Source organism: Salvelinus alpinus, chromosome 3 (genome assembly GCF_045679555.1).
Source record: "Salvelinus alpinus chromosome 3, SLU_Salpinus.1, whole genome shotgun sequence".
In the NCBI taxonomy this organism is placed as follows: Eukaryota; Metazoa; Chordata; class Actinopteri; order Salmoniformes; family Salmonidae; genus Salvelinus; species Salvelinus alpinus.
This window is the reverse complement of record NC_092088.1, coordinates 25,409,540-25,434,221: the sequence shown is the minus strand read 5'-3', so window position 1 is coordinate 25,434,221 and position 24,682 is coordinate 25,409,540. Positions and strand designations below refer to the sequence as shown.

Here is a 24,682-nt window from a genome sequence, read left to right as displayed (position 1 = left end):
CCTTTGAAACAAGAAGAATGTATAAGAGTATCCACTTTGATCCCCTTCCACCTGGATTGATTGGAATTGGGATTAAGGTTTGAGATTGGGATTGTGTAGCCATTCAGGATTGAAGTACATCCAGTTTGGCTCAACTCAAAGCATGTCCGTTCATGTCTCTGGTGGAAAAATGACAGCTCGGACTTCGTACACCCTGCAAATCACACAGAGCCTTTGCAGTTAGGGTGTGGATCTATTGGGCGGCAGGTAGCCTAGTGGTTAGAGGGTTGGGGTCAGTAACCGAAAGGTCACTGGTTCTAATACCCGAGCGGACAAAGTGAACAATCTGTTGGTGTGCCCTTGAGCAAGGCCCTTAACCCTACTTTGTTCCAGGACCCTGTAAAACAACACATTTCACTGCACCTATCCACTGTATGTGACAAGAACACATTTTTTCCTCAGCAGTAACAGTGAGTCTTCACAGTCAGGTGGGCCTGACAACGGAACCTTATGGGGGTCCATTCCAGAGGTTGGTCTTCTCAACAGGGTTGAAGATTCAAGAAGCCTGGAACAGGACATGGAGCCACTAATGCCCTGCCGGTGGCCCCTTGCCATGGCGGAGCAGATTGTCTTCCCTCTTGCCTCAAAGTCCCTGCTACTCAAGACCATATAGCCAGGAGCAAGGATTTGGAGGAGCAAACATCGCATTTCTGTCCCAAGGGTTTTTTTTTCAACCCGAGAGGATCATAGAAAGACCGTTTCTGGCCACTCTCACGAAAAGCCAGCAACACCAGAATGGCCTGTCAAGATACAATGGACTTAACCTCTCCTTGTCAGGTGCTGTTTGCCTTGGAACCACTTCCCAGAAAGCAAACAGATGTTTCTCTGTGCCTACGTATTTACAGAGCAGACAGGAATCTCTGGTGAGACACGTGTAAGTGGGTGGAGAGGTTTCAGGTGGAAATGGCTTCTTAGCACTGTTTTTAGTAAATGGGGAAGTGGAGAGACATTCAGTGTTACATTGAATATGCACCTATGTGACAACCTCTTTCCTATAACTACGCTCTGGTACAGAGATCAAGCAAACAGCACTGGTCAGACCTGGATGCGACGATGACGGAAACCGATCTGGAACCTGCAATGAAAGCGACGTCACTCTCTCAAGTAAACAACCTTAATTACATGGCTTGGCCTTGACTCATTGTACCGTATATCTGCAAGTGGATTCCGCCAGAAATGTCAATGAGTGTCATTGACTCGACACATACCATACTTGTACATACATATAAAAGAGAAGTACAGAAAGTCAGGCAGACAGTGTTTTGTAGGAACGAGCAATAACTCTGGCCCCCACTGGCTCTTTTCCTGATCCAGAGCACTGTCAACCCAGTTTTGGCCCCTGCATTTGTTCTGTGGTTTCTGTGCAGACTGCTGCCAGCCAGCACCAGTAATTACTGCTACCGAGTGGGTAAAGGGAGGGCACAGGGAGAGGGGGCAGACAGACAAGCCAATTAGACATAGCAAGACAGACAGACAGACAGAAAGCAGCTACACTCACTGCTGTGCAGAGCAGACTTCAGGAACACAGGACTTGGGAGGCCAACATGGCATAAAAGTGAGGGTCACCCCTCTGTCTGTGTTTTCCCTTAAGCAAATGAGGCTGTTAGTGTCAACTAGACTCAGAGTGTGCGGGGGGGGGGGTTGGTCTGTTTCGGTCCACTGCCATTAGAAGACCCAGACAAAGAGCTTCGGAGCCAGTCTCTGCGCCCGCCACAAATCTGGCATCACATCAAAATGAAAGGAAGAAAGGAAAATAACAAACCGCACCGCAAAGTGTGTGGTCTGTAGAGGAGGATATTCAATACCATTACTTCATCTAGTCATTAAAACTTCTTACCTTTACGTTACCCTCGCTTTTTTTTTTATGTATCTAACTCTCTAACAGAGACAACCTCTGTAGTGTAAGCATGTACTGACATGGACATTTCATTTAAATTCCCCTCAGGGCAAAAGTGTCTGTCATGTTATCATACAGGCCTCTTAAATTCAATACAATAACATGACTTCATACCAAACCAGTCCATTATACCTAATCGTTATGATTCATCTTAAGCTAGTGTACTGGTTCTATATCCACCATACACCCTGTTACAGTAAGACTATTCAGTTTGTTGGAGTACATTATACAATAGGGCAGCGGTTCCCAAACTCGGTCCTGATTCAAATGATCAAAGCTCGATGATTAGTTGATCATTTGAATCAGCTGTGTAGCGCTAGGGCAAAAACGCAAATGTGTACCCTTTGGGGTCCCGAGGACCGAGTTTGGGAAACCCTGCAATAGGGAGACCACATATCCAATACATTGTACAGTATACAGTACTTAATTAGAATCTCAGAGTGGAGGGCATGGTACCTGAGGAGTAGGTGGCTCCACTTTGCGCTTCTTCTTCTGGTTCTGCTTGTTGGTCCGGGGATAGACCGTCAGGGCCTCCTGCCATCTGCAGAGACGATCAAAGGGGCAAAAATCACTCATTAGTGACAAACATAAAAACAAGACAAAACTCCAGGCTGATGGTTCCCAAACATTTTTTTGTGAATTAAGACCCATCAATAGGTTTTGGAGATTTCCCACGAGCCACTGAATTAAAAAAAGCACCGTTCCTAGACGTGACCCAGTCACAACCCGAAAACAAACAGGCTGTGACCTGCCAGCTGGTCCTACCACTTGGAAAACACTGGTTCTGATCTGTGAAATACAGTACATGTGTGTCTCAGACACTCATTTACCAATTGCCTCAGACCACTCGTAGAACAGCTAAGTCCATCGTTAGATGCTTTTTTGCCGCCCCCCCCCGTGTCACTTCATACACAGAAGATCTCTGATAAATATAGAATCTATATATGTTTATGTCACCTCTGTGACCACCGCTACAAACAAAAGTTGTCAATGTCTATGCAAAAAAAAGAGGCTAAGGATAAAAAGATGCTTCAAATGAAAACCAAGATGACCGCTTTAAAATACAAATACAGTAGGCTATACAGCCTAGGCCAATATAAACTCAGCAAAAAAAGAAACGTCCCTTTTTCAGGACCCTGTCTTTCAAAGATCATTCTTCACAGATCTTCTTTGTAAAGGGTTTAAACGCTGTTTCCCATGCTTGTTCAATGACCTATAAACAATTAATGAACATGCACCTGTGGAACGGTCCTTAAGACGCTAACAGCTTACAGACGGTAGGCAATTAAGGTCACAGTTATGAAAACTTAGGACACTAAAGAGGCCTTTCTACTGACTCTGAAAAACACCAAAAGAAAGATGCCCAGGGTCCCTGCTCATCTGCGTGAACGTGCATTAGGCATGCTGCAAGGAGGCATGAGGACTGCAGATGTGGCCAGGGCAATAAATTGCAATGTCTGTACTGTGACACACCTAAGACAGCGCTACAGGACGGACAGCTGATCGTCCTCGAAGTGGCAGACCACGTGTAACAACACCTGCACAGGATCGGTACATCCGAACATCACACCTGCGGGTCAGGTACAGGATGGCAACAACTGCCCGAGTTACTCCAGGAACGCACAATCCCTCCATCAGTGCTCAGACTGTCCGCAATAGGCCGAGAGAGGCTGGACTGAGGGCTTGCAGGCCTGTTGTAAGGCAGGTCCTCACCAGACATCACCGGCAACAACGTCACCTATGGGCACAAACCCACCGTCGCTGGACCAGACAGGACTGGCAAAAAGTCGGATTCGGATTCGCGTTTATCTTCAAAGGAATGAGCTTTACACCGAGGCCTGTACTCTGGAGCAGGATCGATTTGGAGGTGGAGGGTCCGTCATGGTCTGGGGCGGTGTGTCACAGCATCATCAGACTGAGCTTGTTGTCATTGCAGGCAATCTCAACGCTGTGTGTTACAGGGAAGACATCCTCCTCCCTCATGTGGTACCCTTCCTGCAGGCTCATCCTGACATGACTCTCCAGCATGACAATGCCACCACCAATACTGCTCGTTCTGTGCGTGAGTTCCTGCAAGACAGGAATGTCAGTGTTCTGCCATGGCCAGCGAAGAGCCCGGATCTCAATCCCATTGAGCACCTCTGGGACCTGTTGGATTGGAGAGTGAGGGCTATGGCCATTCCCCCACAGAAATGTCCGGGAACTTGCAGGTGCATTGGTGGAAGAGTGGGGTAACATCTCACAGCAAGAACGGGCAAATCTGGTGCAGTCCACGAGGAGGAGATGCACTGCAGTACTTAATGCAGCTGGTGGCCACACCAGATACTGACTGTTACTTTTGATTTTAACCCCCCCTTTGTTCAGGGACACATTATTCCATTTCTGTTAGTCACATGTCTGTGGAACTTGTTCAGTTTATGTCTCAGTTGTTGAATCTTGTTATGCTCATACAAATATTTACACATGTTAAGTTTGCTGAAAATAAACGCAGTTGACAGTGAGGACGTTTCTTTGTTTGCTGAGTTTATTTCAATCATATTGAAATACATTTCATGTTCTATTAAATAAGTTATATTTTGCTAATTGTAGGCTGTCTAATTTTTGCCTCAATATATTTCATAATGTGTGACAATATGTGCGCAATGATGTGCCAAATCATTGTACTATTAAAAAGGGTAGCCATTAGAATAAGCCACCTCAATATTTACAGCCATATAGGTCTCTAGGAGCTGATCTGACGTCAGTATTGTGGAATAATTATAATGTTAGCTCAGATTTGAAGGGAGATAGCTAATCCGAAAGTAGCGCTGCCTTTCCTTCGATCCTATCTGCACTTGGTGAATGTTCTCTCTAGGTGTTATTTTGGGAAACATGTGTGACATCTTCGTCAGTTATAGGAACGATGTATGGTTAAACGCCTGTGAATTTAAAGTTCCGTCACTAATCGTGAAACCGTGCCCATGTAAGTAATGTATTTGGGAGACTTAACACCTAGTCCTACACCTTTGATTTGATTTTTATTTCACCTTTATTTAACTGGGCAAGTCTGTAAATAAGAATTTGTTCTTAACTATGACGGACTAGGAACAGTGGGTTAACTGCCTTGTTCAGGGGCAGAACGACAGATTTTTACCTTGTCAGCTCGTGGATTCGATCTAGCAACCTTTGGGTTACTGGCCCGACGCTCTAACCACTAGGCTACCGGCCACACCTACTGTACTTCTTCTGTCATGGCATTCTCTGATATCCTCAGATATACTGAATTACACATCCACTAATTGGCGGAGAGAATCCCCGCAGTGGACTACTCAAACAAGTCTCATTTACAACCTCTCGAGCCCCCCCCCAAAAAAGACTTCCCACAACAACCAAATACAATAGTCAGTCTGGATACAGAAGGTGTCCAGTGTTTGTCAATATTTGTTCCCCATAAGTCACACACCAATCCAGCTAATGTGCTTTAAGTCGTGACCCGTCCAGTCTGTAGGAGTGGGAGTCCACAATACGTCAGTGGGGAAGTATCAATGAATGAATGAATATCTTCATAGGAGTTCAGGTTCAACTTGTGAGGTGGCAAACCTATTTCTAGAAATTTGATAACTATTTAACCGTTCAATCCCATGAACTATTCCATAAATGAATGAATAACGCTGATAAAAACGGTAGGGGTTGCGAAGGCCTAAACAATGCCAGGGTTGTGTTGTGACTAATTGAAGCACTAAGTCCATCACCATGGCACAGAACACAAAGTCATATCAATTCCCCCATTGTCCGACCCTCTTGTGAGTGTGAAAGCCTATTCAACGGTTCTGCTCTGTGATATTAAAACACTGTGGCCTGATGAAAGTACTACAGGAACATGGCTGGCTTTTGTCAAGACAACCTTGGCGGGTGGCATTTCAACACCAATCCAACAACAAATTGAATAGCAGAGATCTAATTTCAGTGTACTACTGGCATTCGTCTTTGCCCACTAGTAAAGCACCTCCTAAGCAGCATAGATCTTAGTTTGTGGGACAAGTGAATGTCTTTAGCATGTTAGCGTACAGATTAAGATTGAGAAAATTGTTGAGGAAGTCATTGAGTGTGCCAAGATTGAAATTGACTGAAATTGTAAAATGTTTACGATTTGATTTTTAATTATAATTTTTTTTACAGCTGTTGTACAGTACAGTATATAATCTGGTAGTTTGAGATTGAAAGTGAGTTTTCGTGCTGTCCCCATTCTGTATGTGTCAGGCCTAATCCCCCTCTATGGAAGACTGGGTAGCGGGGTGGGGGGAAAGCCAGAGGCTTATTCAGACCATGAGAAAAACAGAGATCCTCTTAATCTGGGTGTTTGTCATTGGCCCAGCTCCCCCCCCCCCAAATCAGATGGCAATAACACTGCCCGGGCCAATATGTTTCCAGGATGGCAGAGAGCCAGGTACAGGAGGAGGGAGGGGTCGCTGCGAAGTGTGTCAAGAGGTGGGTCGTGAAGGACTTTGCAGGGGAGGGCAGTAAGGTTAGTGTATTATAAAATGGGGGGGTTTGACGGAGAAAGGAGGCATGGAGACTAGGGTGGTTTGTTAACAGTGAGGACAGTGTGTTATAGTTGTTAAGGGGACATAAAATGGTAGCTAGAAGTGTGTGTGTGTTCAGGAGGAAGGGAGATGCTAGCAGAGCAGTGCTATCCCGTTTGTGGATGGACAGGAGGTACAAGGGCAGTGTATTATTATTTTGGTTTTTATTTAACTAGGCAAGTATTAAGGGTTAAGGGTTGGTGAGGGGGCTTAATAAAAGAGAGGTAGTGAGTGAATGAGGGAGATGGGAGGCAGTGAAGGAGGCAGGGGGCAGTGAAAGAATGTGCACTGTCATTGCAGTGCGAATTAGGGAGAGAGCGCAGATTGCACTGCCTGATAGAGACAGCAGGGGGCAGAGCTGTTCAGACAGCAATGGAACAGCACCCACAAGGCTGTGCAACAACACTTTCTCTAGCCATCTTTTCCTTTCCCTCAGACTGCCTTTCTCCCCACAGGTCCAATGACCTCTAGGACAGAACTCCAGTATTTCAAATCATTGGACGCCATGACTTCCTCTCTTATTCTTCCCTTTATAGGTGAAAGCAATATGATGGATGCCTGCTTGTGGCTCAGGTTGATGTTTATTGTCATGAGTCTTGTCCTGGAGGCGGAACGAAGTGATTTCCTCTTAAATAGTTCAACTGCAAAGTCAAAATTGCTTATTGTAAAAATTCATAAACTTTTTCGTCTTCATTAAAGATTAGGATTAGGCATTAGGGTTAGCAGTGTGGTTAAGGTTTGGGTTAAGGATGTTTAAAATCCGACTGTGGCTGTGCCAGCTATATAATACTCTGCAGAGCTGCCTCCAGAACTAGATTCATGATGAAAAACGCTAACCTGTGCTTGTGCATCCACTTGTCAAAAGACATCCACTGAGAACAGTACGAATGTAAATGGGAGAAGGAGAGGCCGCCACAACAAATGAAGTAGGTAGAGGTGCTGTTGTTGTGTGATGTTGCCATCTCCCTACTACCTGAACTTTCCCAATAAGAAGAATTCAGCTTTCTTACATTGTGCCCTAGCCAGATGCATGTCTTACCCGTTGATAATCTCGCGGCACTCGGCCCGGATGAAGTGCTCTCTGTCGGGGGTGAGAACGCACAAGGAGTTCTTCTGGCCCGTCCTGGACTCCCCGTCGATGACATCAGAGCACTGGTTCATGTTGATGGTGCCCTGGGGCAGTGTGCTGGGCTAGAGAACACAGAGAGGGAGACAGGGCAGGGTCAGATAGTGCTAGTGACCCACTACTGCTCTGTTACCACCCCCCTAAAATCTTTTGAACTTTGTGACGCACCAAATAAACAGTTTCTAGTCACAGCCCAATTTAAAACCGTAGGCCTTCAACCCACAATTTTAGTATCACTGAGTGAGTATAGTTAGTATTACAAAGATGAACACACACACACACAAATGCAGATGTAAACACTCCATACAGACATAACCCGACACACACCTGGGTAACCAAACTCGCATACAAACTCAAAACATCACCAGCATGTTGTTGTGTTTGATGCCATTGATCTCCAGAATTTCCCCGGACAGTACTGATCGCCGTTCTGCCCCCTTGTAAACATCGCAGGGCCACAGGATCACACAGGGAGAGCGAGAGCGTTTCATTTAATCCACTCAACGATGGCTAGCTGTGCCGTATAAACAGCTATGCATGGGTACACGGCTCCTCCATCCTTTACTCTGCACAAACAAACGGGACCATTGAACTAGCCGAGCAACAAAACTGGTAAGTGTACGCTCACCCAAACAGTCCATCTTCTATGCAGTTAAACACAAATACACTATGGGTTTGTGTGTGTGGTTATGGCTCGTTGACAGTGAATAGTGGAGCGCCGACACGACCATAAAACGGATAAATCTGTAAGTATCTTTCACAAAGTCACTTTGTAGAAACACACATTACAGAGAGATGCATCGTCGTCATGCAACTCTTCCCAATCATGCACACATCAAAACAAAAACACTTTTGGAGAATTTGGCATTTTTGGTCAGTCTGACCTATTCCTGACCTTAGACCGAGCCGGTGGAGAGCCCAGGATGAACTCAAGTGCGCAGCGGGATTTAAAGGACGTGACTGACGAGTTCTACGTGTGTACAACCAAGAAGAACGCAGGCACCAACGTGGACAGCCCCAAACCCCAAGCCCTTCTCTACTCAAAACAAACAGGCAGAATTACAGGCACCCAAAATGCCACTGAGGTCCTAAGCATCAGTGCAGAAGACCCACAGATGACGATTTACAACCACCATCGATACTGAATTACGAGATAAAGTGGGAGGCCAAATTAAAAAGGTATCAGGGCCAAGTCAGCTAGTGATGGAATAAGCGACAGAAGCCAAGATGGGCGGGATAACCATGCCCTGTCAATCATTGAGCAATTTAGCCCTAGAGGCTCTTTGATCTGGTGAAGAAAGTCAATGACTGACAGTTTATGGTTATCCCGCCCAAAAAGCGGTCGAGAGGCCCAGTTTGCCCTATCCCTACAGTCCCTCTCAATTCATAGAAAACTGTGCTAGAAAGGGATGTGTGTTCCAGCTGACTGACTGACTGATGGACACCTGAGTTTTCTCCACAGAAGAGTTAGCCTAAACTTGCAGAGACCTAGAATTAGCCGTTATGATAATCCTTTCTTTCTCTGTGCGTCTCGCCTGTGCCTCGGGCCCTATAAAACCCTGTAGTGTGTGGAAGGGCTCTTAAGTCTAGGGTGAGGGGCCAGCGCAACAGCCGGATCTGACAGGCAGGCGGACAGACAGCTGGGAGAGAGGGCCTGTTCCTGCTTCAGAGAGAGACGGCGGCGTCAGCTTGACCTGAGAGTCCTGTCACTCTCAGACATTAGAGAAAAGGAGGAGGGGGGGGGGGTAAAAGAGGAGAAGAGAAACATGGGCTGTACAGTATGTCATAGGATACATTGTCGAATCAATCTTTTACAAGGTGCTTCTGTGTACAGTTTCAGCTCCAGCGACATACTAAGAGAAGGAAAGAGAGAGGAAGCGAGAGGAGACAGAATGCCATTGGAGGTAAGGCCATCTGTCGATGTAAACAAACGTGTGTCCTTGGGAGAGGTCAGGAGAGTATAGGCCAAAACAACAATATTACAAATTCTGTGGACAGTTTTCCAAGCCGCTTAAGATCTCAGCTTTAAACTCGGAATACGAAATTCTCTAGAGACATAATTTTTTCCCCTAATGTAACAATCCACAACATTGAGTTTGTGATGAAAAATCCCTTTCATAATACTATTACAGCACAGTGGGAGATTGAGGACTATTGGAGACACCGAGCAGTCAAGCACGGGACTCCTCTCACATGTGCAGTCTCCCAGCCCTGTCAGCTGAGTACAGTACAGTCTGGCCTTTCCACGGACAAGACCCCTCCCAGCCTCCAGCCCCAAAACGTCCCCCAGTCCCTTAGCCGAGTCCTGGACCCCTCTCCTGGGCAGTCACTCTCCACAATGAGCCCTTTGTGGAGTAGCACTAGCATAAACACAATGTAGGATTGTCAACAAGCACCACCACAGCCACCCCACTTACCTCCTAACGAGGAAGTGACCAAGATTTGACCAAGACAGAGACCAAAAACAACCCTGCTTTTATAAGTTAAATAAAGGTTAAATAAAATAAAAAAATCCTTTACTTTTAGGTTGTGTGTATTGTTGTGAATTGTTAGATACTACTGCACTGCTGGAGCTAGAAACACAAGCATTTCACTACACCCACAATAACATCTGCTAAACATGTGTATGTGGCAAATAACATTTGATTTGATAAACCGGGTAAACAGTTTCCTGTCTCTCAAGATGTTCAGACAATGGTGTGATCAGTGGCTCCACTTCAGGCGTGACTCAAGTGCACACAAAGAGTTGTTTTGTGTGTGTGATTTCATTTGGGCCCTAGGCACAATTACTTTACACAGTAGCTACGCTAAATTAAGAGTGGGTGCAGGTGTGGTCTTGTTATACTCTGTGCCAGCAGCGTCTGTTTCTTGCCCATCTCTATGCACGGCTAATGTCTACTTGGATTATCCCAACAGTGCTGCCAAGCGAACTCTCCCGGAGTTCGACAACAACAACAGGCTAATCCAGGGCCAGTCTCTTCTCTGGTCTGAGAACAGTGACCTGCCACGCTAAAAACACACACTTTAAAAATCAACTTCTCTTTTTCCTATCTCTCTCACACGGTCTGCCTCTCCTCTGTAGCCTCCCTTGGTCTCATCGTCCCTCTATTTCCGCCGTTCTAGCATTCTGTCTCGCCCTCTTTGTAATCAAATCTCAAGATGTTGTCCTGAGTAGGAACTGAACAGTGGTCAATTAGTGGACGGATCATTCTCCGATTATGGGACACCCAACACAAATAGAGGCCATGGCCTGTAGTCTATACCCTAAGACCCGGGACAGTAGAGCCAAACAGCCTTGTTCTTCCCCCATTGGCATTTTGGAAGAGAGGATGCGTTTACTTTGGCAGCTCGCTGTGTGCTTTACATTTTTTGGGGTTGGAGGCTAATTGTGTTCTTCTGTCGATGCTAGAGTCTGTTTAGCCTGGTTTAACCAGACTGAAAGTTGCGGTCAAGTCAAGCGACGTTGAAATGTAGCAAAGTCCATTTGGATTCCAGGTAGGAGACGGTCTACTTCTGAAAACAGAAATTAGAGTCGGGGGAAACTCACTCAATTAGAAGAACGTGGGTGGGATTGACACTATGTTGCATGTCATAGTGTTATTGATTGCTATGGTCCGTTACAAGAGCACTAGCATTGATGCTGTTGTTCACACGTAGGATAAACGGAAGAGGGGTTTCATTTTCAATAGCTGAAATGACAACAATAACACGGGCATGTCATTTCCCCCGATGGTCATTTCCAATTGGATTACAGTATTGGCTGATTTGAATGGATTTCAAGTATACTGTCGATTACGCTATAGATTACTACGATGTATATTGTTTGATTATTCAGCAAGTATTTTGTTGAACAGCTTCCACATTCAACTCCTGCATGGATTTCAGATTTAGCCTTCTCCTTCCAACATATCATATTCTTTCTGTGTGTTAACTTTCATTGCGAATAAAATCAACCCCCCCCCCCCCTCCAAAATACTTCCCCTCCATTCAAACTCATTTTGAAATTGATCATAACAGATGAGTTAAAAGCAATGGGTGTGCTGACAACCTGGCACTACCAGAGAAATCCTGACTGACTCACGAACACGGACTTGTACCGGGTGCATTTGGGGTTCCACTCCTTTCGGGTTGTAACTGATATCACCAATTACGCAATCAATTGTTCCTTGGAGACTTAGAACAACAAGGGTAAACACACTCGGTAGACATGGTTGAGCAAGCCAACACCAGCAGCTACTGGGTGCCAAAGAGATGGAGTCATATACTTCTTCATTCCAGAAGAATATGAACACCCAAACATGAAGGAAACAGACCAGGTGACGCAGAGTAGACAGATTGATATATCATCAACCCCCGAGATTACCATCACAATATCTCACTGTCCTGTAGTTTCCACGTCCTATAACTTCACTCCTACAAAAAGGTGAACCAATACACCAACATATTTCCTTTCTATATATAAATCAACTTCATTCCCTGACCTTGATGCTAACCCTAAACCCACCCTTAATATTAAGCCCAGCCAGACAGAAGCCTCCGTAAATCACGCTATGCCATATGGTGGATATCAGGTGGTGCTGTCAGGGCAAGTATACCCATCCAGACGTTTGCTCACCTCGCCCTACTGGAATGTGTTCAGGAGGTTCAACTGAACTTTATGATTACAGTATAGGACTAACGGTGCTTTCAAGACACCTGGGAACTCGGGGAAGAATATGAGGTCAAATCACGACGTCAGTGATCTTCAGGTCGGAAAGTCGGGAGCTCTAGAAATTATGCCAGAGTTTCCGACTTGGAGTTCAGAGTTGGATGACTCTTCAAAACGATTTGTCCCAGTCGGAGCTAGAGAAATAATAGAAAAGTGAAACATAAATACACAACGAGTAACGATAACTTACCTATATAATTCCTAAAACCAGGTATCAAGCATGGATTACACTTGAGGCCCATGCGATTTCCACAGAGTTGGGTATGGCTGCCTTTTCCTGTTACGCTCCTTGCCTATGGAATAGCCTGCAGACTAAACTTAAACTTGAGACTCTTGTCCCCCTGTTGCCCATTTTAAACATTTATTGGAGGATTTTTATTTTTGTATTGCTTGTAACTGCTTCGGGTAATGAAAGTTCTTGTGTTGTTAGGGGAATAACCTGTGTGTAAATGTAATAATCAGCTGCTGTATTTTTTTGCTGTATTTTTTGTGTGTTATCTGTGATCGTTTTGTTTGTCTTGTGTAGTTTCTTAATCATTGTACCTAAACTGTATGTGTAAACATGTATACGCAGGGCCCAGCTGTAAAAGAGACCTTGGTCTCCGTCTGTGTTCCTTGTTGAAATAAAATATATTATTATAATACACTGGGTACCAGTAACGAGTCGACGTGCAGGGGTACGATGTAATTGAGGTAGTTATATACATAGAACTAGGAATAAGTGACAGATAAAACAGTAGCAGCAGCGTATGTGACGAGTCAAAAAAGTTTGTGTAAAAAGGGTCAATGCAAATAGCTACCCAGAATAACTACTTGGCAGTCTTATGGCTTGGGGGGGGGGGAAATAGATGCTGTTCAGGGTCCTTTTGGTTCCAGACTTGGTGCATCAGTACTGCTTGTCGTGCGGTAGCAGAGAGAACAGTCTATGACTAGGGTGGCTGGAGTCTGACAATTTTTAGGGCATTCCTCTGACACCTCCTGGTATAGAGGTCCTGGATGGCAGGGAGCTTGGCCACTTATGTACTGGGCCGTACTCACTACCCTCTGCAGCGCCTTGCGGTCGGATGCTAAGTAGTTGCCATACCAAGCAGTGATGCAGCCAGTCAATATGATCTCAATGGTGCAGCTGTAGAACTTTTTGAGGATCTGAGGGCCCATGCTAAAACTTCTCCACATCCAAAGGCGTTGTCGTGCCCTCTTCACAACTGTGTTGGTGTGTGCGGACCATGATAGATCCTTAGTGATGTGGACACTGAGGAACTTTAAGCTCTCGACCCGCTTCAGTGATCAGGCCTACCACCGTCGTGTTGCCGGCAAACTTAATGCTTGTGTTGGAGTCGTGCCCGGCCACGCAGTCGTGGGTGAACAAGCGGGGGTCCGCGTTGCCTACCCTTACCACCTGGGGGCGTCATGTCAGGAAGTCCAGTTGCAGAAGGAGGTGTTCAGTCCCAGGGTTCTAAGCTTATTGATGAGCATGGAGGGCACTATGGTTGATTTTACTAGGATCTCTATTACTCCTCATTTGGACTAACCTTCCGAGATTCCTTGAACATTCAAATACAATTTATAATACAATCACATTTTTCACATAGAACACAAATACAAAAACAGACATAACACACTGACATACTGTAGATTAGTTATTTGAGACGACCAGGATAAGCAGTTGCCTAGCTGCACTCCTAGTAGTTTGGTTTCTGACACTTTCTCAATTCATACTCTCCCCATGCTTAAATCGCATCTCACGTTCTGTTGACCTTTTCCTGGCGGAACAAACCAACAACTTTTTTATTTTTTTTATAACGTTCAAAACAAATTTGTTCAGGCAAACCCACTCCCTGATATTTCCCAGATCTACTTGTAGAGCTTGCTGTACCTGTTGAACAGATTCATCTTGCTGTAAGCGCAAACCACTAAGCGCAAACCAGATGAGATGGCATATCGCTGCAGAATGCTGTGGTAGCCATGCTGGTCAAGTGTGCCTTGAATTCCAAATAAATTACAACAGTGTCACCAGCAAAGCACCCACACACCATCACACCTCCTCCTCCATGCTTCATGGTGGGAACCACACATGCAGAAATCATCCGTTCACTCTGCGTCTCACAAAGACACAAGCGGTTGAAACCACAAATCTCAAATTTGGACTCATCAGACCAAAAGGACAGATTTCCACTGATCTAATGTCCAATACTCGTGTTTCTTGGCCCAAGAAAGTCTCTTCACATTATTAGTGTCCTTAAGTAGTGGTTTCTTTGCAGCAATTCAACCATGAAGGCCTGTTTTACGCAGTCTCCTCTGAACAGTTGATGTTGAGATGTGCCGGTTACTTGAGCTCTGTGAAGCATTTATTTGGGCTGCAATCTGAGGTGTAGTTAACTCTAATGAACTTATCCTCTGCGGCAGAGGTAACTCTGGGTCCTCATGAGAGCCAGTTTCATCATAGTGCTTGATGAAACTTTCAAAGTTCTTGACATTTTCCAGATTGACTGACCTTCATGTCTTAAAGTAATGATGGACTGTCGTTTCTCTTTGCTTATTTGAGCTGTTCTTGCCATAATATGGACTTGGTCTTTTACCAAATAGGGCTTTCTTCTGTATACCACCACTACCTTGTCCCAACACAACTGATTGGCTCAAATGCATTAAGAAATTCCACAAAATAAACTTTTAACAAGGCACACCTGTTAATTGAAATGCATTCCAGGTGACTTCCTTATGAAGCTGGGTGAGAGAATGCCAAGAGTGTGCAAAACTGTCATCAAGGCAAAGGGTGGCTACTTTGAAGAATCTCAAATACAGTTGAAGTCGGAAGTTTACATACACTTATGTTGGAGTCATTAAAACTCGTTTTTCAACCACTCCACAAATTTCTTGTTAACAAACTATAGTTTTGGCAAGTCAGTATATAAACACCGTGGGACCAAGCAGCCGTCATACCGCTCAGGAAAGAGACGCGTTCTGTCTCCTAGAGATGAACGTACAGGGGTGGCAGCATCATGGTGTGGGGGGTGCTTTGCTGCAGGAGGGACTGGTGCACTTCACAAAATAGATGGCATCATGAAGGAAACATATGTGGATATATTGAAGCAACATCTCAAGACATCAGTCAGGAAGTTAAAAACTTGGTCGCAAATGGGTCTTCCAAATGGACAATGACCCGAAGCATACTTCCAAAGTTGTGGAAAAATAAAATGGTGATCCTAACTGACCTAAGACAGTGAATTTTTACTCGGATTAAATGTCAGGAATTGTGAAAAACTGAGTTTAAATGTATTTGGTTAAGGTGTATGTAAACTTCCGACTTCAACTGTACATATTTAATTGGTCACTGGAAAAGGGGCAATTTCCAAATGTATGAAAGTAGGCTAAACTGTGTCCAATCCCAAAAGATAGCAAAGAACCAGTTACTCCTGCCAATAGTCGACCAGTCAGTCTACTCCCTTCACTCTAAGATATTGGAGGGTATTGTGAGGAAACAAATATGGGAGTACATGGGGAAAAAATGATCTGATCACAGCCAATCAGCAGCATGCTTATTGCAAAAACCATTCCACTACCAATGCATTGTATGACATGACTGACCAGTGGCTCAGTGCTATGGATAATGGCAAGTTTGTGGGTGTACTATATTTAGATTTCAGTGCTCCATTTGATTTAGTGGATCATTAAATCATTTTAACAAAATTACTACATTATGGGTTTAAGGAGGCAGCATTGAATTTGGTACAGTTGTATCTAACTAACAGGAAACATTCCACCAACAGTACCAGTCAAAAGTTTGGACACAAATATTCATTCAAGGGTTTTTCTTTATTTTTACTATTTTCTACATTGTAGAAGAATAGTGAAGACATCAAAACTATGAAATAACACATATGGAATCATGTAGTAACCAAAAAAGTGTTAAACAAAGCACCATATACAGTTGAAGTCGGAAGTTTACATACACCTTAGCCAAATACATTTAAACTCAGTTTTCACAATTCCTGACATTTAATCAGAGTAAAAATTCCCTGTCTTAGGTCAGTTAGGATCACCACTTTATTCTAAGAATGTGAAATGTCAGAATAATAGTAGAGAGAATTATTTATTTCAGCTTTTATTTCTTTCATCACATTCCCAGTGGGTCAGAAGTTTACATACACTCATTTCGCATTTGGTAGCATTGCGTTTAAATTGTTTAACTTGGGTCAAAAGTTTTGGGTAGCCTTCCACAAGCTTCCCACAATAAGTTGGGTGAATTTTGGCCCATTCCTCCTGACAGAGCTGGTGTAACTGAGATCAGGTTTCTAGGCCTCCTTGCTCGCACACGCTTTTTCAGTTCTGCCCACAAATTTTCTTTTGGATTGAGGTCAGGGCTTTGTGATGGCCACTCGAATACCTTGACTTTGTTGTCCTTAAGCCATTTTGACAGAACTTTGGAAGTATGCCTGGGGTCATTATCCATTTGGAAGACCCATTTGCGACCAAGCTTTAACTTCCTGAGATGTTGCTTCAATATATCCACATAATTTTTCTTCATGATGCCATCTACTTTGTGAAGTGCACCAGTCCCTCCTGCATCAAAGCACCCCCTCAACATAATGCTGCCACCCCCATGCTTCACGGATGGGATGGTGTTCTTCGGCTTGCAAGTGTTCCACTTTTTCCTCCAAACATAACGATGGTCATTATGGACAAAGTTCTATTTGTGTTTCATCAGACCAGAGCACATTTCTCCAAAAAGTACGATATTTGTCCCCATGTGCAGTTGCAAACCGTAGTCTGGCTTTTTTATGGTGGTTTTGGAGCAGTGGCCTCTTCCTTGCTGAGCGGGCTTTCAGGTTATGTCGATATAGGCCACTTTTTACTGTGGATATAGATACATTTGTACCCATTTCCTCCAGCATCTTCACAAGGTCCTTCGCTGTCGTTCTGGGATTGATTTGCACTTTTCGCACCAAAGTACGTTCATCTCTAGGAGACAGAATACGTCTCCTTCCTGAGAGGTATGACGGTTGCATGGTCTCATGGTGTTTATACTTGCGTACTATTGTTTGTACAGATGAACGTGGTACCTTCAGGTGTTTGGAAATTACTCCCATGGATGAACCAGACTTGTGGAGGTCTACAAAAACAATTCTGAGGTCTTGGCTGATTTCTTTTGATTTTACCATGATGTCAAGCAAAGAGGCACTGAGTTTGAAGGTAGGCCTTGAAATACATCCACAGGTAAACTTCCAATTGACTCAAATTGACTCACAGTCAACTTAGTGTATGTAAACTTCTGACCCACTGGAATTGTGATACAGTGAATTATAAGTGAAATAATCTGCCTGTAAACAATTGTTGGAAAAAGTAATTGTGTCATGCACAAAGTAGATGTCCTAAGCGACTTGCCAAAACTCTAGTTTGTTAACAAGAAATTTGTGGAGTTGTTGAAAAATGAGTTGTAATGACTCCAACCTAAGTGTATGTAAACTTCCGACTTCAACTCTATTTTAGTGGAGCAGCATGGCAAAGTAAAAAGAATGGCCATAAGATGCTAACCCATTGATTTACCATTGGGGAATGACTTCAATAGGTTTAACAACTACTCTACTGACACCAGTGGTAGACTAAAAGAGCACGTTTTCTGCTCATAATATGATAATCAATCCACTGGACAATAGCTTGCTTGGAAGAATGGGTGTTTACATTATCTCTCAGTAAATGAGTTCTTTGTAAAAAAACAAATCTGCTAAATTATTGTCAATGTCAGCTGGTTGTGTTATTGTTCCCCCGTCAACCTCCACACTAGATGGGCATGATGAGATAGATGTGCCAAGTAAGCCCTTAACTGTATTCCATACCTTTTTAGAATCCTTTTTACAATCAATAAAAGCTTTGTTTGTAAAATAGTTATTTTCTTCCGATTTAATTCAACTGCATAATTCCGTAGTGTTCTATGATTCTGTTCATCAATTTCTAGTTTAGATTTGGCTGCGACGACTTTTTCCCCTACTTCTTCGAGAAAACACCTCACCCAGTTCAGCATCAATCCATGGAGAAGGACGTGCCCCAGCTGTTTCTTACTGGGGCATGATGGTCCATTACCCCAGTCAGCAATTCAATAAAACATTCTGTAGTGTGATTTAAATCATTGTCTAGTTAAATCAGTGGTTCTTTAGAACTTTGGTGTTCATGGTTATGTTCACAATATTATGGTCTGTCCAGCCTACTGGCATTGATCTGGCCTTTGAGAATTGCAAATGGTGCATTACAGAAAATCAGATCAATGCACGTGTTCGAACGGAGACCCAACTTGGTTGATGATCTAGTAGTGTCATTAAGCATTTGTTTCAAACCACAGCTCTCAGCATCTCAATAAATGTAGTTATATTTGAATTATCCTGATCCTTCCAATTTATATTAAAATCACCCAAAATGAAAAAATCTTGTTTACTATGTGTGGCTTTATCAAACCCAGTGCATAAATCATCCAGATTAAACACATTAGAGCTAAGAGCTCTGTACACACATCCTACCAATATGGGTGCCTGGTAAGGCAGATGTACTTGAGCCCATAATGTATGTCAAGTAGAGGCAGAACATTCATCCCTCCAGAAAGTATATGATTCGGAATGTACAATGCTACACCACCATTCCTATCCCTTCTAAGTAGGCTATATCCATGCATGTTCATTTGTCTGTCATTAACGGATGCATCCAAGTAGAGTTTCAGTTAAAGCTAAAATATGAATATTATTTGTTAAAAACCTAATGTATTTTATTAGGAAAGCTACATACATTAACCTGGGGTATATGCAGCCCTTTTCTTGTCAAGTGAAGACCAACAGAGTATGTATGTATTTGTTACAGTTGAAGTCCTCAGGATACATTGCAAAACACAAGCTCAGATTGGTGTTGAACGCTGAGCTGTAGAAAACTCTCACTCAACGTCAACAAAACAAAAGGAGATGATTGTGGACTTCAGGAAACAACAGAGGGAGCACCCCCCTATCCACATCGACGGGACAGTAGTGGAGTAAGGTGGAAAGTTAACATCCTCGGCGTACACATCACGGACAAACTGAAATGGGTCCACCAACACGCCTCTTCAACCTCAGGAGGCTGAACAAATTTGGCTTGTCACCAAAAACCAAACTTTTACAGATGCACAATTGAGAGAATCCTGTCGGGCTGCATCACCGCCTGATATGGCAACTGCACCGCCCACAACCGCACGACTCTTCAGAGGGTGGTGCGGTCTGCACAACGCATCACCGGGGGCAAACTACCTGCCCTCCAGGACACCTACAGCACCCGATGTCACGAAGGCCAAAAAGATCATCAAGGACAACAGCCACCCGAGCCACTGCCTGTTTACCCCGCTACCATCCAGAAGGCGAGGTCAGTACAGGTGCATCAAAGCTGGGACCGAGACTGAAAAACAGCTTTAGTCTCAAGGCCATCAGACTGTTAAACAGCCATCACTAACACAGAGAGGCTTGCTGCCTAACATACAGACTTGAAATCATTGGCCACTTTAATAAATGGTTCGCTAGTCACTTTAATAATGCCACTTTAATAATAATAACGGGCGGCAGGTAACCTAGTGGTTAGAGCGTTGGGCCAGTACCTGAAAGGTTCCTAGATCGAATCCCCGAGCTGACAAGGGAAAATATCTGTCTCTGAACAAACAACCCACTGTTCCTAGGCCGTCATTGTAAATAAGATTTTTTTCTTAACTGACTTGCCTAGTTAAATAAACAATGTTTACATATCTTGTATTGCTAATTTCTTATGTATATACTGTATTTTTTTATCTACTGCATATTGCCTATGCCGCTGTCATTGCTCATCCATATATTTATATGTACGCTACAGTTCAAAAGTTTGGGGTCACTTAGAAATGCACTTGTTTTGAAAGAAAAGCATTTTTTGGCCATTAAAATAACATATAATTGATCAGAAATTCAGTATAGACATTGTTAATGTTGTAAATTACTATTGTAGCTGGAAACGGCAGATTGTTTATGGAATATCTACATAGGTGTAGAGGCCCATTATCATCAACCATCACTCCTGTGTTCCAATGGCACGTTGTGTTAGCTAAACCTTCAGTTTCTTGGCAATTTCTCGCATGGAATAGCCTTCCTTTCTCAGAACAGGAATAGACTGACGAGTTTCAGAAGAAAGTCTTTGTTTCTTGCCATTTTGAGCCTGTAATCGAACCCACAAATGCTGATGCTCCAGATACTCAACTAGTCTAAAGGCCAGTTCTATTGCTTCTTTAGTCAGGACAACAGTTTTCAGCTGTGCTAACGTAACTGCAAAAAGGTTTTCTAATGGTCAATTAGCCTTATAAAATTATAAACTTGGATTAGCTAACACAACGTGCCATTGGAACACAGGAGTGATGGTTGCTGATAATGGGCCTCTACGCCTATGTAGATATTCCATTAAAAAACTCAGCCGTTTCCAGCTACAATAGTCATTTACAACATTAACAATGTCTACACTGTATTTCTGATCAATTTGATGTTATTTTAGTGGACAAAAATTCTGCTTTTCTTTCAAGAACCAGGACATTTCTAAGTGACCCCAAACTTTTGAACGGTAGTGTATATATTCTTATTCCATTCCTTTACTTAGACGTGTGAATTAGATAGTTGTGGAATTGTTAGATATTGCTGCACTGTCGGAACTAGAAGCACAAGCATTTCGCCACACTCACACAACATCTGCTAACCATGTGTATGTGACCAATAACATTTTATTTGATTAGAACAGCATTCTCACATAGGTGTTCCTCTTGTCCAGGTGGGAAAAGGCAGTGTGGAGTGAAATAGAGATTGCGTCATCTGTGGATCTGCTGGGGCGGAATGCGAATTGGATTGGGTCCAGGGTGTCTGGGAAGATGTTGTTGATGTCAGCCATGACCAGCCTTTCAACGCATTTCATGGCTACAGCTGTGAGTGCTAATGGGTGATACTCATTTAGACATGTTACCTTGGCGTTCTTGGGCACAGGGACCATGGTGGTCTGCTTGAAACGTAGGAATTACAGACTTGGTCAGGGAGAGGCTGAAAATGTCAGTAAAGACAGAGTACGCGTCCTGGTAATCAATCTGGACCTTCGGCCTTGTGAATGTTAACCTGTTTGAAAGGTCTTGCTCAAATCGGCTACAGAGAGCGTGATCACACAGTTGTCCGAAACAGCTAAGGCTCTCATGCATGGTTCAGTGTTGCTTGCCTCGAAGCGAGCATAGAAGGCATTTAGCTCGTCTGGTAGGCTTGCGTCACTGGGCAGCTTGCGGCTGTATTTCCCTTTGTAATCCGTGATAGTTTGCAAGCCCTGCCACATCCGTATGCATCAGAGCCAGTGTAGTAGGATTCGATCATAGTCCTATATTGACGCTTTGCCTGTTTGATGGTTCGTCAGAGGACGTAGGGGAATTTCTTATAAGCATCCGGAATAGTGTCCCGCTACTTGAAAGTGGTAGCTCTAGCTTTTAGCGCAGTGCGGATGTTGCCTGTAATCCATGGCTTCTGGTTGGGATATGTACAGTGCATTCAGAAAGTATTCACTTTTTCACTTTACTTTTTCCACTTTGTTACGTTACAGCCTTATTCTAAAATGGATCAAATTGATTGATCTACACACAACACCCCATAATGACAAAGCAAAAACTGTTTTGAAATTGTTGCAAATGTACAAAAAATGAAATACTGACATATTACATCTATATAACTATTCAGACCCTTAACTCAGTATTTTGTTGAAGCACCTTTGGCATCGATTACAGCCTAGAGTCTTCTTGGGTATGACGTGAAAAGCTTGGCACACCTGTATTTGGGGAGTTTCTCCAATTCGTCTCTGCAGATCCTCACAAGCTCAATCAGGTTGGATGGGGAGCGTCGCTACACAGCTATTTTCAGGTCTCTCCAAGACATGTTTGATCGGGTTCAAGTCCGGGCTCTGGCTGGGCCACTCAAGGACATTCAGAGACTTGTCCCGAAGCCACTCCTGCGTTGTCTTGGCTGTGTGCTTAGGGTTGTTGCCCTGTTGGAAGTTGAGTCTTCGCGCCAGTCCCAGGTCCTGAGCAGATTTTCATCAAGGATCTTTGTACTTTGCTCCGTCCATCTTTGCCTTGATCCTGACTAGTCTCCCAGTCCCTGCCGTTGAAAAACATCCCGACAGCATGATGCTGCCACCACGCTTCACTGTAGGGATGGTGCCAGGTTTCTTCCAGACATGACACTTGGCATTCAGACCAAAGAGTTCAATCTTGGTTTCCTCAGATGGCCTCCCGAGTGGCGTTGTGGTCTAAAGCACTGCATCGCAGTGCTAGCTGTGCCACTAGAGATTCTGGGTTCTGTAGCAGCCAGAGGCTGCGGGAGACCCATGGGGCGGCGCACAATTGGCCCAGCGTCGTCCGGGTTAGGGGAGGGTTTGGCCGGCAGGGCTGTCCTTGTCTCTTGTGGCGGGCCGGGTGCAGTGCACGCTGACATGGTCGCCAGGTGCATGGTATTTCCTCCGACACAATGGTGCGGCTGGCTTCTAGGTTAAGTGGGCATTGTGACGAGAAGCAGTGCGGCTTGGTTGGGTTTCGGAGCATGCACGGCTCTTGACCTTCGCCTCTCCCGAGTCCGTACGAGAGTTGCAGCGATGAGACAAGACTAACTACCAATTGGATACCACGAAATTGGGTAGAAAATGGGTAAAAAAAAATACAAATCTTGGCCTCCTGGGTGGCGCAGTGGTCTAAGGCACTGCATCGCAGTTCTAGCTGTGCCACCAGAGACTCTGGGTTCGAGCCCGGGCTCTGTCGCAGCCAGCCGCGACCGGAAGGCCCATGGGGCGGCGCACAGTTGGCCTAGCGTCATCCGGGTTAGGGAGGGTTTGGCTTGCAGGGATATCCTTGTCTCATCGTGCACTAGCGACTCCTGTGGCGGGCCGTGCGCAGTGCATGCTGACCAGGTCTCTAGGTGTACGGTGTTTCCTCAGACACATTCCGGGTTGGATGCACGCTGTGTTAAGAAGCAGTGCGGCTTGGTTGGGTTGTGTTTCGGAGGACGCATGGCTTTCGACCTTCGCCTCTCCCGAGTCCCGGCGGGAGTTGTAGCGATGAGACAAGAGAGTAACGAATAACAATTAGATACCACGAAATTGGGGAGAAAAAAAAGAAAAAAAAGACAAGAGTATCTTGTTTCTCAGGGTCTGAGAGTCTTTAGGTAAACTCCAAGCGGGCTGTCATGTGCCTTTTACTGAGGAGTGGCTTTCAACTGGCCACTACCATAATGGCCTGATTGGTGGAGTGCTGCAGAGATGGTTGTCCTTCTGGAAGGGTCTCCCATCTCCACAGAGGAACTCTGGAGCTCTGTCAGAATGACCATTGGGTTCTTGCTCACTTTGCAGACCAAGGCCCTTCTCCCCTGATTGCTCAGTTTGGCCGGGCGGCCAGCTCTAGGAACAGTCTTGGTGGTTCCAAACTTCTTCCATTGAAGAATGAAGGCCGCCACTGTGTTCTTTGGGACCTTCAATGCTGCAGAACATTTTTAATACCCTACCCCAGATCGGTGCCTCGACACAATCCTGTCTCGGAGCTCTACCGACAATTCCTTTGACCTCATAGCGTGTTTTTCTTTTTATAGGTAAAACAGATTTCAGGTTTCCTGAATTAAAATCAACGGCCACATGGACCACCGCTTCTGGATGAGCGTTTTCTTGTTTGCCTATGGACCTATAGAGCTCGTTGAGTGAGGTCTTCGTGCCAGCATCAGTTTGTGGTTTTAAATAGATGCTAAATAGTATGGTCTACAGGCTTATCATGAGGTATTTTAACTCAGGCGGGCAGAACCTTGAGACTTTGCTAATATTAAAAGTTGTGCACCAGCTGTTTCGTCACGCATACAAGCTGCTGATGCTCACTTTTGGAACAACTACTAAAAGTCTAATAAATCGATTTAACATACACCATCACAATAAATCCATTATTTATTTTAGTCAGGTGTAAAAGAAACATGATATGAAGAAAATGTATTTCAGAAGAACAGAGTATTAAGTTGGCCTACTGTATGTTAGTTATCTGGCTATGCTCCATGCCATAGGCTGTAGGCTTGTTCAAGCTCACAAGATACGTGTATAAGTCTCGTACCATTATTTTATAGCAAGAATATAATTGAACTGAATAAACTAGAAATGATATTTTTCCCCATTATGGAACGAGTGTGCTATGTTGAGCGTAACAATGATCATTTGAAACAGGTTCTTTATGCTAGATTTAGTTATTTGGCAGCTTTAGTTGTGAATGATATAAACCTTAGAATGTCTTAGAAATCCAAAGATATAATGGGCTGCATGGTACGACTACAGGCTATTGA

The 24,682-nt window shown here is 44.2% G+C and overlaps 1 protein-coding gene across 6 annotated transcripts in view; it reads right to left on the bottom strand.

Moving 5' to 3' along the window:
- Positions 1 to 24,682, bottom strand: part of LOC139570409 (trichohyalin) — a 104,308-nt gene that overhangs the window by 35,305 nt on the left and 44,321 nt on the right. For all 6 annotated transcript variants that reach the window (XM_071392255.1, XM_071392252.1, XM_071392254.1 and 3 more), the window contains exons 4-5: positions 7,538 to 7,689; positions 2,393 to 2,477 (exon numbers count right to left, since the gene is read on the bottom strand). In XM_071392255.1, coding sequence (XP_071248356.1) covers positions 2,393 to 2,477; positions 7,538 to 7,689 — 237 coding nt within the window. The remainder of the gene's footprint in view (positions 1 to 2,392; positions 2,478 to 7,537; positions 7,690 to 24,682) is intronic.